Source organism: Aspergillus wentii, assembly GCF_001890725.1.
Source record: "Aspergillus wentii DTO 134E9 unplaced genomic scaffold ASPWEscaffold_3, whole genome shotgun sequence".
In the NCBI taxonomy this organism is placed as follows: Eukaryota; Fungi; Ascomycota; class Eurotiomycetes; order Eurotiales; family Aspergillaceae; genus Aspergillus; species Aspergillus wentii.
The window spans coordinates 4,179,700-4,197,038 of NW_024467834.1; the positions used below are offsets into that span (position 1 = coordinate 4,179,700).

Sequence of the window (17,339 nt, forward strand, 5' to 3'; positions counted from 1 at the left end):
TGTTATTCAATTTAGACTTATGAAAATCTGACCAAGTCAGTATGGTTGTTCCATAATTTAAACATTTCTCCAATACCGTAAATGGCAAATGCCGATGCAGCGGGAATATATATCGGATCTGCGGACATGAATCAATCAAAGTGGAAACTGGGCGAAGGATCAAATTTAGATTTTCTTTCCGAATATTGAGATTATGAGATTATAAAATTAATGAATAAAAGAAACTTTTAATTATGTTTAATATACATCAACCATGCAGTGCAAAAGCCTCCCACGCAGTCCGTTTTGCATCCTTCCGCTGTTGATGAAGACTGCTGCACGACCGCACAAAAATCACAAAATAGAAAACCCTAAACAATCAGTATCCAGGATGAATAGAAAAATGGACAATAGAAGAGAAAGCATACCCAGCAATCAGTAATAAGGTACCCCCAAACTTCAGCCTAAATTCGAACTGTCTGGAAATCACCAGCCCGTCGGACATATCAGTCAAGAATATGATACTCCAACACCCAGCCAGGACGCAAGCAACCATGGAAAGAAGATCGAAGCCAATGCTCCAGCGGGGATGGAGCCTGTGCTCGAATATGAGGAGCATCTGGTCGATGATGGACCAGATGGCGAAGACGGCGAGCTTTGTTATTATTGTTAGTACAGACGGATCGGTTGTTGTTGCCAAGACGTACGATGATGTCCATGAAGTATGACGCAGATGTGCCCACACACAAGATGGAGATGGCGACAATGTGGAGGATTGTGACTTGGCAGCGGAAGGCGAGACAGTTGCCTCTGGTTCTGAGGCCTTGTATGTCGTTGATAGTCATGACGATAGATTTGCTGTGCTACAGTTGAGTGTTTAATCTACGAATTACGACTAGATGCTGCTGGTGTTTATATATCCCCCAACCAGAAGATCCTGGCTGTGGCTTTGACAAGGTTGTCTTCCTTGGTTGTTTCAGTGCAAGCGTCTGCTCAATGGCAGGCTAAGAGAATCCTTCGGCTGAATCCTTGAGAAGATGAAGCTGTTGTGTGGTGCATCCAATGTAGATCATCAGGGCGGAGTCACGGCCCCCATTGCATCCGCCAATCAGAATGCACGATAGACTGTTTCTTTGATGGCTTCGGTATTCTTGACTCGATTGGAGTGGCTGTAAGGCTGTCTGTCTCCACTGTGCCAGCGAATATAATTAGATCCCCCTTTTTGCTGCATATCCATCATTTTACCATTGAGCTATCACCTAATATGTGGCTGGCATGACAGACAGACTCCCTCCATCCACCAAGACGACATTCCCATTCATATACGCCCCTGCTCGACTGGCCATGAACAGAATCACCCCGGACATGTCCTCTTCATCGCCGAATCGCTCAGCCGGGAATTGTTCCCTCGACGGTGGTCCTCTCGCGACCATGGCTGCTGACAATTCAGAAGGAAACACTACTTCTTAGCATCTTATACAGAATCCATACAGGTACAGTATGGGACTCACCTCCCGGCGCTATCGAATTCGCCCGAATTCCATACGGAACCAGCCCCGTCGCCAATTGCTTCATCATATGTGTCACACCGGCTTTACTCTGCGCGTACGCCCAATTTCCCGGTGTCGCCCGATTAAACGCAGCCACACTGCTCGTCGCGACGATCTGGCTGGACCAACTCACATTCCCCTTCTTATTACCCGCATCGAGAAGCTCTAAAAATGCCATCGCCGTATACCACACCGCTGCCGTGTTGACCCGAAACGTATCCACGTACTCATCCATATCAACCTCCCACTGCGCTTTCGCAAATTCCGTTATCGATGCCCCCGTCGACGGGAGGGTGAATGAGCGCGGTCCCCCCGTGCCAGCGTTACAGGCGAGAAAGTTGATATACCCCACTTCGGACATGACGATGTCGGCGGCGTCCTCGAGGGAGGACTTGGATGTTACGTCGCATTCTATCGGTCGGATGATGGATGGGGAGGCGGAGGCACAGGAGTCGAGTTGGTCGGTTCGTCGGCCGAGGATGTACACTTTTTGAGCGCCGTTGAGGGCGAGAGCGTGCGCCATCATGCGGCCGATGCCCTGGGTGGATTAGCATAGGATGTATACAGGGCGTGGTGGACGTACGGTGCCGCCGCCGGTGATGACGGCGACCAGGCCATCGACGGAGAAGAGCTGGTTGCGGTGGATATTTTGGTCCATTGTAGATGTAGATGTAGTGTAGAATGATTGTTGTAGTTATTGTAGTATGCGGGGTATGTACATGATGATGACGATGATGCAGTTACTGTGGCAACGAGATCTGCCATTATCTGAATAGCCTGTTTATATTCGATATCAGTTGACAACCTCAACCTGCTGCAGCATTCCCTCGATTTTGCTATCCACCTGCACTTCTTGAGCATGCTGATGTGGCATCACCGTCCTCCCTCCTTTAGATGAGAGAACACCACCCGTGACCCCTCCTTTGACGAACAGCAATGGTATATCCTCGAGTTCCAGTCCTTTTGTCTCAGGATAGAAGCAATACACCATCGGGATGAAGACTGCATTCAACACAGCGAAGATGACAAACGTCTTCCACCCAATATTCGCTACACATCCAATTAGACCGTGAATCCTCATCAGGATAGAAAAGACATACCAAAAGCAATCGGCGTAATCTTCACCACAGCAAACACAGCCATCCAATTCCACCCGCTCGCAATCGCCTGCATTCTCGTCCTCACTCGTGTCGTGTTAATCTCAGCCGGATAGAACCATGGAACAGGCAGCCATCCAATCCCATAGAACAGCTGGAAGATGAAGATAAACGCCGTTGCCCCATACGCGGCACCGGTACTCCCCAGCGACAACAGGATCGACACCATCACGAAGCACAAGCATAGCCCGGCGGAACACACCATCAGCAATGTCCTCCGACCGAATCGATCCATCAGAAATACTGGAATCGCCGAGCCAACGAGATACGTGCACTGCGCGCACCCGGCTAGAATCAGCGATAGATTCCGACTCAGCCCCATATTCTCCTGGAATAGTGACGGCGCGTAGTAGTTGATCATATTCGACCCGGTGAACTGCTGTCCGATCTCGATGGAGATGGTAATCAGCATCCGGCGGAGATTCTGCACTTCGCCCCAGGTGAAGAGTTCCATGAAGCGGAATGGCCCGCCTCGCTGCTCTTCTTCGAGTCCGACTTGGATGTCGAGGATGGTTTTGGTGATTTCCGCGTCATCGAGCGGTTTGTCTTCAATCGCGGCGATCACGGCGCGGGCTTCTTCGTGGCGATCGTGCTGGACGAGCCAGCGAGGTGTTTCTGGTAGTCCAATGACCTGGAGGATGAGGAAGATGGCAAAGACAGCTTGGAAGGAGAGGGGGAATCGCCATTGAAGGGGGGATTCGGTGAAGCTGGTTCCATAGTCCATCCTACTCGTATTAGTATATCACTCCTATATTTAAAGCGAGGAGAAATACCAGTAGGCAATAACAACCCCCAAAATGGTCACCGTCCCCTGCAACGTCAACAAGGCCCCCCGAATCGCAGCAGGCGAACATTCGCTCTGATAAACCGGCGCCGTGGACGAATTCATCCCATTCCCAATGCCCGTGATTATGCGTCCGGCGATTAACTGGCCTACTGTGTATGACGAGCCCAGAATGGCTGTCCCGATTGTCATGATGGCGCCTCCAGCGAGGAGCATTGTGCGACGACCGAATTTCTCGCCGATAAAGTAGCACACGATGGAGCCGACTACGCAGCCGATGTCATATAGTGCAGTGATGTTTCCTTGCATGCCTGCGTCGGGGTTGTCAAAGTCTCGTCCGAAGCGGTTCTGGGCGCCGATTATGCCGGACATGACGCCTGCACGGTTAGTGATGAATTTGAGTTGAGAAGATATACACACCCTGGTCAAAGCCCAGAAGAAGAAAAGCCTGACAAGACGCCATGGTGATGGCGATGATCATGGTCTTGCCACGAAAGTTGTGTTTCCAGAGCTGCATTTTGATGTAAGATTATGGTGTATGCTTAGAATGTGGAGGGAGAAAGTGGAGGAAATGAGCTTATTTCCCCGGTTTTATTCTCCCTTCGCTGTCTTTTCGCCCGATGATATCGGCTTCCTGCTGCTAGCACATGGTTGGCGTTGTCGGGATATCCGATCTGGGGTAACTTGGTGCTTCTGCCGTCTATTCGAAACCTTCGAGATCAATCTGGTTAACTCTAACATAGTCCTGTCCAGTCAGAGTGTCTGTTTCTGCCAGAATAAGGATGAAGACGGGATGTTCGGCATCTTCTACCCCGAATTGCGGGGTTCCCCGCATAAGTCTGGGGAACACGTGGATTCATTATTGATATAGAATCTATGGATATATTCAAGAAGGATGGAGTATGAAGCTATATAGACAGGTATAGTAGAGCTTAATCTGGAGTAGACGAGCTAAATAGAAATGTTAATTGGACTGTTGATAAGGCTTAATAATCGCAGGATCAGAAAGATCGATCGTCACATTGCATTGTTTAGACTGGAAAGTGGAAATAAAGCAGTGGCATTACTGCTCTGAAACAACTCAAATCAAGCATTCAAACAAGCAATAATGCAATAAGCAATGATGCATTTACCCGCTGATCGACAGTGATGGAATTTTACTCATTGAAACAAGAGTCGTATTATCGCTCTGGACTTGATCAATAGTATCCATTGCTGCAGCCAGTCGAATCCAGTAAGAGTGCTGCATCATCCCACGGGCCATTGCTTGATCTACAGGAGTGCATATCCTGTTTGCCCTTATCTCTGCATCTGCATATCCCACGCAATCAATGCAGTCACACAAAATTAGAAGACAGCACGGAGGAGCTCGGAGATTACAGACCAACAAGCGGTAAACAGGAAATAAATCAGATGCAAGATTCGCAATGAGACAACGCAAGGACGAAAGGGGAAGACAGGCTGCGTAAGACTCACTTCTGCCATCACTGATAAGCTCTGCTTTGTTTATGACGCGGCCCTACAGCAGTTGTCGATCCGTCGATCAGTCGATCATGGAATGATTGTCCTTTATATCAGTATGTCCCAATGCGGAAAACCCACTTTTTTACCTAAGCGTCACGTCTGGTTTTTAAGAGTTCTCCCTCAATTCAATCCCTCATAAATTAATCTAATGACCTAGAGTCTATTGATATTGGCACTATACATCAGAATGCCCAGTGTCGAATTAAGCCATCGCCGCGACATCGAGTCGCCCGATGGCCCCAAAGTCCCTGAACCGGCCATCATCTCCCGCCCTGGTTCTTCCTCTGGCCACTCTTCATCGCCAGAATCACCTCCCATCGAGCCTAAAGAGGATCAGCCTGTTCAGATAGTTGAAGAATGTCCAGATGTTGGCCGCATCGCTTCGTGGAGAGGTGTCATGGTGCTACTGGTGACTTCTGGCTCACAATTCCTCGATAATGTCTTCATGACGGGCGCCAATATCGCTCTCTCATCTATCCAGAAAGATTTTGACGTCTCCAGCACTAACCTGCAGTGGATGATCTCTGCGTATACCCTCACCTTTGGCGGGTTTCTCCTGCTGGCGGGAGTCTTGTCCGATCGGTGAGTTCTACTCTCCCTCTCTACTTGTCTCATGCTCATCGTGTAGATACGGACGCAAAAACATCCTCTGCATCGGTCTCCTCTGGCTTTCAGCATGGACTCTCGCTATCGGCTTCGGCAAGTCGTTTATTGAAATCTCCGTCTTCCGTGGCTTGCAGGGGATAGGAGCTGCCATGACAGTACCCTCGGCCATCGGCATCATCAGCTCCTACTTTGTCGGTCCTGACCGCACGCGCGCACTGTCCATCTATGCTGCCTCTGGTGCGGTAGGCTTCTGCACGGGCCTTATCTTTGGTGGATTTCTCTCTTCTTCGTTAGGATGGAGGTATATCTTCCGTCTGGCAGTGATTCTGACTGCGTTGCTGGGTGGTGTTGGTGCTGTTGTTCTTCCTAAAGATCGACTCGAGGGCACGACCAGAGCAAAACTGGATTATCTCGGTGCTGCGCTGTCGACGGCAGGTTTGATTCTGCTTTCTTTCGTCCTGTCTAGTGGTGGTGTCTATGGCTGGAGTAAGGCGTTCATCATCGCTCTACTAGTCATCTCCTGTGCTCTGCTGGTCATTTTCACGTTTCTCGAGAAATACATCAGTAACCCCATCATGCCGCTTTCTTTATGGAAGATTCGCAACTTTGCCGGTCTCTGGATTGCGGGTTTCAGTAAGTCATCTACCCAGTTGTTGAAACCATACTAATCCGTCTAGCTGTCTACGGAAGCTACCAAACAGTCATCTACTACATTGTTCTCATGGCCCAACAGGTCGACAACCTCTCAGCAGGACAGACTGCCCTCCGTTTCCTCCCCATGGGCGCATGCGGATTCATCGTGTCCCTGACAACTGGAAAGCTGGTCGAGGTGATGAATGGGAAGGTTCTTCTCGTTCTGGGAATGACGCTGTCCGTCCTCGCGCCGATTCCGAGTTGTTTGAGTGCTGGGCCGGAGTCAAGTTTGTATGTTCTCACCCTGCCCGGTTTAGGATGGAACTGACTGTGTAGCTGGACGAATGTCTTCCCAACCTCGTTGCTTAGTGTTGCTGGTGTTTCCCTCGCATATGTCACTGCCACCACAACCATGTTGAACAGTGTCCCTGTCAACGTCAAGAGTCTCTGCGGTGGAATGGTGAGTCTCCTTATCCCATCCATGTTAATACCAGCTAATAAAACAGCTCAACACGGCCTTTCAAATCGGCTCTGGCGTAGCCCTCGCCATCTCAGCCGCCGTCACGGAAGCAGTAGACGTCAAGAAAGGGCATGATCTGTCACAGCAGTACGCTACGGGATTATGGTGTTCGGCTGGACTGGCTGGGCTGGGTTTGTTGGTTTCTCTCTTTGGAGTGAAGAATCGCGGGATTGGGCCTTCGGATAAGGGGGATCCGTTGTCTTTGCCTTAGTGTATGGTTATGCTTGCTATGTTATGCTATGTTATGGGGATTGGTATGGACATGGATTGTATTAGATTGATTGCGTATGAACATATGGATTGGTTTCGTGGCCTCAACTCTATTCTGCACTGGGTAATATTTCAGATGCCCGCACAGACCAAAGACTGCAAATCAATAGAACGGCCCTATTAAAAACGGATCAAAGTGCGGGCGGACGTTTCGATTTGCCCCATTATCATGAAGTAACTTGACTGTTTTATCCCGCCAATACCCTCCTCCAATTGCTATTCGCAGTGGCGTGTCTCCCTTGGCGTTGACCAAGTCCACATCAGCGCCTCTCTCGATCAGATACGGCATGGCTTCTGTCTGCCACCAATGCTTGCCGACAGCGAGAATGTGCAGAGCTCCGTTGTGCCTCTTGTCGGTCACTTTATCCAAGGTGTGATATTGTCGTTTCGTTTGCAAGGTTTGTAGGTTGACATCTGCACCAAAGACCTCGACCATGACTTTGATCATGTCTAAGTTGGGAACCCTTCTCTCACAGGTTTTTGAGAGGAATGTAGATGTGGTCTCATGCCCGTCTTCATCGTCATTGAACACCGTTGTGTTGATCCAGGACGAATCAGGAAACTTCCGCCCGATAGCTTCGAAGAGACGTGTGAAGCCACCCATTGCTAGCTTCTTTAAGAGGTCAATGGGGGGTTCTTCCAGCCTGCTAGCCAGGTATTCCACGCCGTTGTATTCACCCAGGTTGAGTAGCCTAAGACCAAGCCTTGCCACGTCTTTTCCCGCATCCTTTAGATACTCATCGATCAGACTCGGGATGTCTCGTCGACGGAGTGTCAAGTAGTTTTCCATGAACGTATCTCGGTATTTAGGTGCACGAGAACTGTCCCTAAGTGCTGCATCTTTCATCGCAGGATCCAGAGCCGCTATCATCTCTTCGCATTTATGCTTCGTCGCATGTTGGATAGGCGTGTGTCCGTATCGCTCGTTGGTTGCGAACATATCCGCCCCGTGTTTTATCAGAAGAAGCGCAATGTCTCCAACGCGCAGTGTCTCCTTCTCTGAGTGACCACTCCATCCTCGGTAAGCATCCCACATGTCATCTCCATGACGGTTCCCTTTGCTAAACTCGGCACATATATGAAGCGGTGTCCGGCGACTTTTGTCGGCGCTGGTCGCTTGAGCGCCCGCTTGAAGGAGTAGCGCCACGGATTCCAGTCGTCCTGATCTACAAGCCTCGTGTAATGGAGTAAATCCAGAATCATCCTGCTGATTGCAAGCAACCGCGGATTTGTCGGGGCCCAATGCTTCCAAAACGAGTCCAATCATGTTGGCATCTCCAGCCACCGCGGCGATATGAAGCACATTGCGTCCCTGGTGTGTCTGTGGCTCGACATCCACGCCCTTGTTAATCAGATTAGCCATGAAAGCCTCGGTGGCGCTGGCTGCCAGATGTATAGGCCGGACACCATTGCAGTCTTCCAAATTTATCCCAGATCCAATGCCCGTTTCCAGGCCCAGCAATTGCATACAAAAATTGGTGCTGAGGGAGTATCCATGGTAGTAATTCTCATGAGAGCATAGTATATGTGCTGGAGTCTGGCCACTGTTATTTCCTGTGTTCCCTGGCAGGCCAAGTTCGACCAGTTTGCGTGCTAACTGGACGGATCCTTCTCTTGGATCCCGGGCGATCGTATGTAGTAGTGTGTCTCCGACATTGTTTACTTCATGAATATCACAACCTGCATCGATGAGTTGCTGAAACAAATTCATGTCCATGGGATTCCGGCAAAATTGATGCAAGGCGCCATTTCCGTTATTATCAATCGCAAAAACATCAGCTCCCGCATTGACAAGACAGGACACATTCTTAGCCGCACTGTATGGACAGTGTAAGGCATATAACAGCACGGTGTACCCGCGATTGTCACAATATTCAATACCTGCTCCACGCTTGAGCATTTTGGGCAGGACTCTGGGAAGATTTTTAGTCATGGCCGCCTTGTGCAATGGTGTCTGCCCGGCATGGTTCATGTGGTTGATTTTTGCACCCGCATCGACTAGATCTTTGATGCACTCCTCCTTGAATTTACCACAGTGTTCCATTGCATAATGGAGAGGTGTATTGCCTGTCGCATCTACAACATTCCAGTCTATGTTGTCCGGATGCGGGGGCAGGTCGAGAGGGTCACCGCCAGCCGAAAGGAAGGTATGCAATGGTGTGTCCCCAGTGGGCTTTCTGCGAGTGTATATCGACGCACCATGTTCCAGTAATGACCAAAGAAGCAGGAGTGCCATGTCCGGGTCATGTCCAACATCGAGGAGGGGTGAGCGGGTGCCATGCATCACCTCGTGGAGAGGCGTACTTCCCTTGGAATCGCCGATATTTGGGTCGGCGCCATGACGCAGCAAATCAAAGGCTATGTCTGCTTGTTTTACAACAGCTTGCATCAACAGCGTCCGACCCTCGTAGTCACCCACATTTATATCTGCCCCGCCCTGGAGTAATGCATCGAGGGTTTTGCGCTGGTGTTCATAGTCCAAGACTCGACGAAAATGGCGGAGAATACCATGAAGAGGTGGATATCTGGGACCACCGGAATCAGAACTCTTGCAAAAAGTCTTGAGAGAGAACTCCAGCCTCGAGTCCTGATGAGAACCCAATTTTGGATCTGCCCCTCGCTGGAGCAATAACTCTACCATTTGCCAATCCCAGTCCTGAGCCGCTTGGAAAAGGGCCGTTGTTTCGTATCGCATACAGTTGATGTTGGCTTCCGGTTTTTAAACAAGCAATTCAACTATCTTCAGCTGTCGTGTTCCTGCTGCCAGGCAAATGGTATCGCCAATACGCTCAGCGCTTAGATAAGGGATCATCTCATGTATCGATCTTCCAGCCCTAGCAACAAAAGCACGTTCTAGAGGGGTTGAGTCTCTATATCCTAACATGCCATCAGTCACTGGACTGACTCCGGCAACAAGCAGTGTTTTGACGATTAAATGATGATCCCCGCTTGCAGCGTAATGAAGTGGCTTCACACAGTCACTATCCGCGAGGTCAGGACTCGCGCCACGTTCCAGCAACAATTTAGCTAATTCCGTGTGTCCCCTTCGTGTGGCAGTACCCAAGAGAGTGCGTCTCTTTTCATCAGGAGGGTCTGGGTTTCTGGCAAAGGCCCCTTGAAGGAGGATGTCGGCATAGTTTGTCATACCCGTCCAGGCCGCGATGTGCAGTGGTGTGATGGGCTTCAATGCATAGTCTGGTCCGAAAGCATGGCAGACCCATACAAGCACCGGTTTTTTTCGAGGGTTCAGAAATTCTTCCAGGAGAGCTAGAATCTCTGCGCTTAATCTCGAATGGCACACATGAAAGTACCAGTGATTCAAGGCGTATTCTAACATAGGATGACCACGGAGTTGTTTTTCAAGGCCGTTTCGAAAGCTGGGAGAAAGATACTCTTCTTCCATATCATACCGGTCAAGCTCCTTTTTGATTCGTATTGGCACTGGGTTGAGACAGCCGCTGGTCAAATATTGCAGGCACAATTTTGCCAACAGGTTATGGGTGTCGACTTGGCTGATGATGGGGAAGTCGTCACTGCGAGTTGAATCCAGCAGAAAGTCTGTGACTGAACGATGAATAACTAGGACCGTTTCGTCTGGTAAGACCTCTAGCAGAGGGCCACATGATGCTCGAACCGTGGCCTTTGTATTTGGGAGTCCGTTAGGCGCCACCCGCATAAAGTCCAGAGCTTCTGCAATTTCATTCAGACGGAGTGGTCGGGCACAGTGAGTGACAAGCTGCAGAATGACAAGCAGATCTTTCTGAGGAATATGGTCTTTTGTAATAGCATGACGAAGCATGTCTGTATAGAGATCTGTGAAACTGCGAGGGACAACGTAGAGCGCTTGATGTGCCGTAGCCATGTCCATTCTGGTCTGATTCTCGACCAGTCTATTTACGGCGATATGGGCGTATAGAAACGATGTCCCGGCTTGTCTCTCTATCCATGACTGGATCAGCGGGTAAACTACTGCGGGAATATGTTTTGCTTTCAGCAGTCTGGACCTGACGTAAAAAGAGATGTTCGCCTTGAGCCCCCTCTCATGGTCAATTCGCACCTGATGCATCGATGGATGGCTCAACAGGCCGTGTAGATGAGGCACCGAACGACTGGTTAGAAGAAGCTTGACAGTTATAGGTCTGCAATGTCCCAGTTCTAGAAATCTTTCCAGAAGAGCACTGGATGATGGGTCCATTTCGTCCAGGCCATCAGCAACACAGTAGATGCGGACGTGACGAACTTCCTCCAGTCCTCGAAGAAGGATTGACCATAGTTCCTCCACCGACACATCATCAGGAGGTCTTCCTTGGTTTCTGACGATTCTTCCCGGTTCATCCTCCACCGTCCATGAAAATCCGACTAGTTGGGCGAGCCAGTCTCTGAGCAGCATATGCAGAGCATGGCGAGTAGCAATGGCCTGATTGAAGAAGAACAGGATGGGGACCTCATGTTCTGCGTGACGAAGATAGGAGACGATGGACGCTGCCATGGTACTTTTGCCCGTCCCTGAATCGCCGGTGAGGCAGAGAATGGAGGGTTCTGAGGACCAGTGCCATCCCCGAAAGGCCTCATTTGCGAAGATCCAATAGCCATTCCCTTCAATACGAGAGGCCTTGAGTCGAGTGAGGCTTCCAGACCTCCTCAGAAAGTCGGAATGCCGCAGCCATGCTTTCAGCTCAGTGGGCTTCCATGGGAAGAATTTGAAGGGATCCATGAGAGCCAGTCTCGGTTGTGATGATGGCACGAAAGATGAAGAAAGAGAGAAAGAGAGAGAAAAACAGGAAAGAAAGGGAGATCACGCTGAAAGTGGGTCGGAGGGGCCAATCAGATGATGCAAAAGTGCGATAAGTGGGGCGCTATGCCTATCTGGGACCATGAAGTATACCTTAACCAGTCATGAACTAGTTCTCAACTGGTTGTCTACTGGTTGATATCAATCTTGACTTTCATCAACACTCGACTGTATAGAAGATAATAAGGATGCTCGAGCGTATTTATGATAGGGTTCTGTACATCCCTTCTATATGTTTATGCTGAATAATGTTTTTTTTTTGGCTTTTATGTAGGTTTTATGTTTCTGAAAAGGCCTTGGAAGTAGACATATACATATGGCAAACAAATCGCCCAATCAGTAACAATCTACTTATGATAATAGACATATCATAATAGACTGACAAAAGTCATTAAATAGAGCAATGTTTGTTTTGCGGATCCTTTATCAACGCTGATGGAATTCGTTGGATCAAGTGATCGACGCTGTTGCCTGTCACTGTTTATCCCCACGCTGGCTCTTCCTCTCTCGTGTCAACAACAACCACCATGAGCGACTCCGTGATGGACGACTACGTTGTCGTCACCCATTCTGGTGAGTTTGATTCTAATTCGGTTGTATAATACTGACAATCAAGACCTTGAGGAAGCAATGCGAGAACCACCCGCTGTCGTATGCGACATCAAAACATGGCTGGCCCCCACAGACTTCGACTCTCCCACTAGCGAATATCACAAACATCTCAACGCCCACTCTCCAGGAACTGGCGGATGGATACTAAATACAGATCAATATCGCCAATGGAGCGAGTCAGACACGATCGGTGATCTCTGGATCAGGGGCATTCCTGGCAGTGGGAAGTCCGTCGTCGCTGCCAGTTTGATCCATCGATTACAGCAACAAAGAGACACTCCTGTCTTGTTTTTCTTCTTTCGCAGTATCATCCTCTCTAATAAGACTCCTCAATCGCTGGTCCGGGACTTTTGCTCTGTTCTAGTTGACCATTCTTCCCGCTTGCAGTCGAGCTTGAAGCTGTTGATGAAGGAGCATCCCAATGTCGAAACAGTCCCGTTTGATGATATCTGGAAATGTCTCTCTTCCTCTATGGCCAGACTTCCCAAGGTCTACTGTGTTGTTGATGCTTTAGATGAAATGGAGGAAGGGCATGATTCTTTTCTACAGGACCTTCTTCACCTTGGACGACAACATCCCAAGTCCATCAAGATAATCATCACCAGTCGACAGCTGCCACAATTGGAAAAACATCTCGAAGGCTCATCTATTGTTGATCTTCGTCTTGATCGTCGAAATGTGGATCGAGACATTGCGACGTATATCGCCCATCGTTTGGAGAGTGCGCAGTTCAACTTCAACCAGGATGAAGCTACTATAGTTGAGAAGACTATATGCGACAGAGGAAAAGGTCTATTTCTCTATGCGAGACTGATGATGGACCAGCTTTTACTGCATTCTGAAAATGTTGTTGCCCATCTCGATTCACTCCCCGACGGGCTGGGAAACATGTACGCCGACATCCTTCATGAACATGCCCAACGGTCGCATACCACCAAGGAGTTCCAACAACTAGTTCTGAAATGGGTGACGCATTCTGCTCGTCCGCTTCGATTACTTGAACTAGCAGCTTTGGTTGATTCCTTGCCTGGTCGAGGTGGCCTCGATCCAAATCAAGATGCAAAGTCGGCCGTGAAGACCACATGCGGTCCTTTGCTGGAACTCTGCGAAGATGGAGTCATCCAGATCATCCATCATTCTTTGACTGAGTTTCTTACCAACCCTACCATGAACCATGTTCACAGGGAAGGAAACGACGAATCCTTTGCCATGCTTGATACCAGAGCTGTCCATGCAATGATGGCGCGTACTTGTCTCGACTATCTTACCAGCGGATGCTTCAAAGAGTGGACACTCAAAGACAAGAAGAAACCAAGAATGTCAAAGAATTATCCAAAAGAGCAGACTGACTTGATGCAGCTATTTCACTTCCTGCAATATGCCGCACAACGTTGGCCATTCCACGCCTCCAAGGCGATCGACTTGGATGCCGAAACATATGCCCATCTAGATGCATTCCTACAAACAGACAGTCACTATTTCGAATCTTGGAAGTATTTCTGGCGTGGCATGTTCCCACATGTCCCAGACGGTGTCTCGCCTCTTCATGTTGCTGCTCACAGCGGACTTGTTGGATACACTGAGCACCTTCTCTGCAACGGAGCAGACCCAAACTGTGTTGATGGATTTGGACGGACACCGCTGTTATATGCTGCCATGGAGGGACAGAGTAAAGTTGTTATGGTTCTTCTACAACATCAGGCCAATCCCAATGGCAAGGATTATGGCGGACTTGCCTCTGTGTACCATGCAACGAGAGGAAATCATCCAGCAACCTTGCGTACGCTTCTAGCAGGAGGAGCAAACCCGCTGGTTCTTAAGTCAAAGGAAGACATTGGATACCAGGGAGCATTTTACACCTCCACAGTAGGTGACACGCCATTGCGCTATGTTTGTCGACATGGACATGTCCAGTCATTTCTCGTTTTGCAGGACTTTCTCGACATATCTCATCTTCGAAGTGGTCCCCTCCATTGGGCTGCATCTTCGGGTAAAATGGGCATTGTTCGTGCTTTGTTGCAACATGAAGAAGTCCGAAACAGCATTAATGACAAGGATGTGAATGGTAACACTCCATTGTATTTGGCGGCGCGATTTCGAGATAGTGCTACCGTTCGCACATTGCTCGAACACGGAGCGAGCATCACCGTCCACTCTGAGGAACAGGGGTTCAAGGGGAAGAGATATACGCCTGTCCACGGATGGGCGCGAATGGAGCGTCTCTATCATTGGATTCCCCGGAGTCGCAGCAGACAAGAAATGAAAGACGTTCTGCAGGTCCTTGTGGATGCCGGTTGCAATGTCAATGCTCGAGATCACAATGGACAAACTGCTCTGTTTGCATCAGGGCGAATGGATAATGAATCGAGCGGGGAGGATGCCACTTATTTCATTTCCTTGTTGCTCCACCATGGTGCCAATGCCTCTCTTGTCGACTTTGAGGGAGGCACTCCTCTTCACCAGCTGGGTTCGGTATTAGTGAAATACACCGACGAGGCTATGAGACTGCTAGTTGACGCGGGGGTGGATATCAACGCCGTATCAAAAAAGCACAAGCAGACCCCGTTGATCGCAGCTGCAGCAGGGCATAATCTACAAGATCCCACATTCTTCCAGGAGTTGAAAGCTGACTTCCACCTACAAGACCATCATGGGAAAACGGCTTTACATTATGCAGTGGATGACCCGTCCATCAACCCCGAGCAGATGCTCAAGTGGCTTTCTTGTACTGATCCCAACGTCCGGAACGAAACGGGTGAAAATGCACTACCATACTTCATGCGTAACTGCTGTACGCCTGAACGTCTTGAGATGCTCGCGTTGATAGTCGGAAAAGGAATGTCCCTCGAAGCTCGGGATAAATATGGTCGGACTGCTCTTCTCTCCTTGATGGCCAGTAACTGGTCCTATGATCACTGTCTTTTGATAAAGGAGCTGCTCAAGCTTGGTGCGGATGCAAAGGTGAACGATAATATGGGAAAGACTGGTAAGTGAATGTCCCCGGATGTATTCTGGCTCTGACAGACAGATATAGCACTGCATTATGCTGTAAGGTGTAGAATAGGAACCGATGACCATCGAGACGTTGAAAAAAAGGTTGAGGCGATGCAGGACCTCATCAATGCTGGCGCTGACATTCATGCCGTCGATGTAAATGGACATGGCGTCTTCCACGACGCCATCAGGTGGAAGATCGAGTGGCAAGAAGCTCAGAAATCTGCGGATGCAGTTGTTCAACTCGGAGCACCGCTTGGACTTCGCAATTACCAGGGAAGAACAGCGGTGCACATGGCAGCGGAGATGAACGAGGATAACGATGAACCATGCAGCGGCAAAGCATCAACCAGACTCGACTTTGTCTTGCAGCCTCAGCTAGAGCTGGACATCCATGGAGCTGATAGCAAAGGCCTCACTCCATTGCATCTTGCAGCTTTGGCCTCTGAGAGGAACGCGTGGAGATTAATCAAAGCTGGAGCCGATATTCAGGCCACCGCTAGGGGATGCAGCGCGCTTCACATTGCTGCCGGGGCAGGCCAAGCCAATACTCTTGGTCTTCTGATCGAGAGATACAAAGCACGACCCCTTCCGATAAATGGTCGAAATGACACAGGACAGACTCCTCTACACGCTGCCTCAAACTGTGGGAGGTATGAATGTGTCAAGCTTTTGCTGGATGCCGGAGCAGACGTGTCGGTGGATGACAATACAGAGCGAACTGCCCTGCATATGGCGGCACAGTTTGAACGTGTTTCTGATCCAGAAAAGCTTGTCATCAGTAGTGAAAAGGACAGCAAGTGCATTGACGAGGTTATTCGTTTACTCTTGGTTGCTGGGGCGGATCCAGGCCATGTCAACTGTCATCGCGAGACACCATCAGAAGAGGCGTTGATACGGGGTCTGCCTGACAAGCTACACATCCCCAAACGCTCCTACGCCCCCCACACGCTGGGAGGATACCTGTCATTCTTCACGGCAGACAACCTACAAGGACTGGGAGGAATGCTGCAAACCCCTGAAGCCAGGATGAGCTTCTTGAAACATGCCATCTCCGCAGGGCACGATGTGTTAGTTGAGAGGCTCTTCCGGTCCAAACATCTGAAGCTGGTGGAGGACAACGGCAAATCGATACTTCATTTTGTCGTCCGCTGGGGACTCATGCCAATCATGAGACGGTTAATCCCTTTTGTTGAGGATTTTGAGGTATTTTCGCCTCCGCTCCTTGTCACTGCCACAGAGAGGAAGCTGCCAAATATTGAGATGATCAGACTATTGATTAGATGGGGTATCAAGAGACAAGGAAAAGGAATGCAAGAATGGCCAGCGTATAGTTATTCCCAGGCGGTGCACAATCTTGCTTCGGGGAAGCACTGGTGGCATAGCATTGCCCTGACGGATTTGCTGGAAACAGGAGCAGATCCAGATGTGCCCAATGCTCGATATGGGGAAACGCCATTGTATTGTGCACTTGAAACTGAATTCTCAATGTGGTGTGATCGAACGGTGCATATATTGATCAAGTATGGGGCAAATGTGAACGATATCTCATCACGAAGCGGTACACCCCTGAATGAGGCATTATTGAGCAAAAAGGACCTTTCTATTATTCGAAGGCTTCTGGCCTATGGTGCCAGCCCGTCCATTGGGCCTATCCCGGCGATATTTTCAGCCGTCAGCAGTCTCAGCACTTCTGCTGTGGAGTTGCTCTTGGGCGAAGGTGTCAATCCTAACGTCCAATCCAAAACAGTTGGTCGCAGTATAGATGAGGATCGATTAAAGACTCCTTTATTCCTGGCCGCATGCCCGAATGGCTACTGGATTGAGGATGATGGGACAGATAGGAATGGGCAAGTAGCGCCGAGAGAGGAGATCATCGCTGTGCTACTTGCTCGTGGCGCAGACCCTCTTCACCCAT

The 17,339-nt window shown here is 49.4% G+C and overlaps 5 protein-coding genes across 5 annotated transcripts; 1 reads left to right on the forward strand and 4 right to left on the reverse strand.

The window, feature by feature from the left end:
* Nucleotides 1-247: 247 nt before the first annotated feature.
* Nucleotides 248-824, reverse strand: ASPWEDRAFT_171396 (uncharacterized protein; the record flags this gene model as incomplete). Its single annotated transcript, XM_040830782.1, has 3 exons — nucleotides 248-350; nucleotides 408-634; nucleotides 687-824. The coding sequence occupies 3 exons, from the start codon at nucleotides 822-824 to the stop codon at nucleotides 248-250; spliced, it is 468 nt and encodes a 155-aa protein (XP_040691620.1).
* Nucleotides 825-1,000: 176 nt separating this feature from the next.
* ASPWEDRAFT_39651 (SDR family NAD(P)-dependent oxidoreductase) lies at nucleotides 1,001-2,157 on the reverse strand. Its single transcript, XM_040835148.1, has 3 exons — nucleotides 2,113-2,157; nucleotides 1,491-2,067; nucleotides 1,001-1,438 (listed from the first exon to the last, which is right to left on the reverse strand). The coding sequence occupies exons 2-3, from the start codon at nucleotides 2,053-2,055 to the stop codon at nucleotides 1,239-1,241; spliced, it is 765 nt and encodes a 254-aa protein (XP_040691621.1). The 5' UTR covers nucleotides 2,056-2,067; nucleotides 2,113-2,157; the 3' UTR covers nucleotides 1,001-1,238.
* ASPWEDRAFT_182739 (sugar porter family MFS transporter) lies at nucleotides 1,996-4,054 on the reverse strand. Its single transcript, XM_040831941.1, has 4 exons — nucleotides 3,891-4,054; nucleotides 3,460-3,847; nucleotides 2,630-3,411; nucleotides 1,996-2,579 (listed from the first exon to the last, which is right to left on the reverse strand). Exons 1-4 carry the CDS (start codon nucleotides 3,985-3,987, stop codon nucleotides 2,323-2,325), a joined length of 1,524 nt encoding a protein of 507 aa, XP_040691622.1. The 5' UTR covers nucleotides 3,988-4,054; the 3' UTR covers nucleotides 1,996-2,322.
* A 1,127-nt stretch (nucleotides 4,055-5,181) lies between these two features.
* Nucleotides 5,182-6,964, forward strand: ASPWEDRAFT_107167 (uncharacterized protein; the record flags this gene model as incomplete). The annotated part of the gene is made up of 5 exons (XM_040827866.1): nucleotides 5,182-5,576; nucleotides 5,623-6,233; nucleotides 6,278-6,524; nucleotides 6,570-6,693; nucleotides 6,740-6,964. The coding sequence occupies 5 exons, from the start codon at nucleotides 5,182-5,184 to the stop codon at nucleotides 6,962-6,964; spliced, it is 1,602 nt and encodes a 533-aa protein (XP_040691623.1).
* Nucleotides 6,965-7,126: 162 nt separating this feature from the next.
* On the reverse strand, nucleotides 7,127-11,737 carry ASPWEDRAFT_68062 (uncharacterized protein; the record flags this gene model as incomplete). Its single annotated transcript, XM_040838946.1, has 2 exons — nucleotides 7,127-9,487; nucleotides 9,929-11,737. The coding sequence occupies 2 exons, from the start codon at nucleotides 11,735-11,737 to the stop codon at nucleotides 7,127-7,129; spliced, it is 4,170 nt and encodes a 1,389-aa protein (XP_040691624.1).
* Between the last annotated feature and the right edge of the window lie 5,602 nt (nucleotides 11,738-17,339).

Bases quoted from the DNA above. Each gene is read 5' to 3' on its own strand.
- ASPWEDRAFT_39651 (XM_040835148.1), bottom strand. From the start codon at position 2,055: ATGATGGCGCACGCTCTCGCCCTCAACGGCGCTCAAAAAGTGTACATC. The intron at 1,439-1,490 runs GTGAGTCCCATA...GCTAAGAAGTAG, and splicing joins GAATTCGATAGCGCCGGGAG to TGTTTCCTTCTGAATTGTCA.
- ASPWEDRAFT_182739 (XM_040831941.1), bottom strand. From the start codon at position 3,987: ATGCAGCTCTGGAAACACAACTTTCGTGGCAAGACCATGATCATCGCC. The intron at 3,848-3,890 runs GTGTGTATATCT...CTAACCGTGCAG, and splicing joins TCTTCTGGGCTTTGACCAGG to GCGTCATGTCCGGCATAATC. The intron at 3,412-3,459 runs GTATTTCTCCTC...TAATACGAGTAG, and splicing joins GGGGTTGTTATTGCCTACTG to GATGGACTATGGAACCAGCT.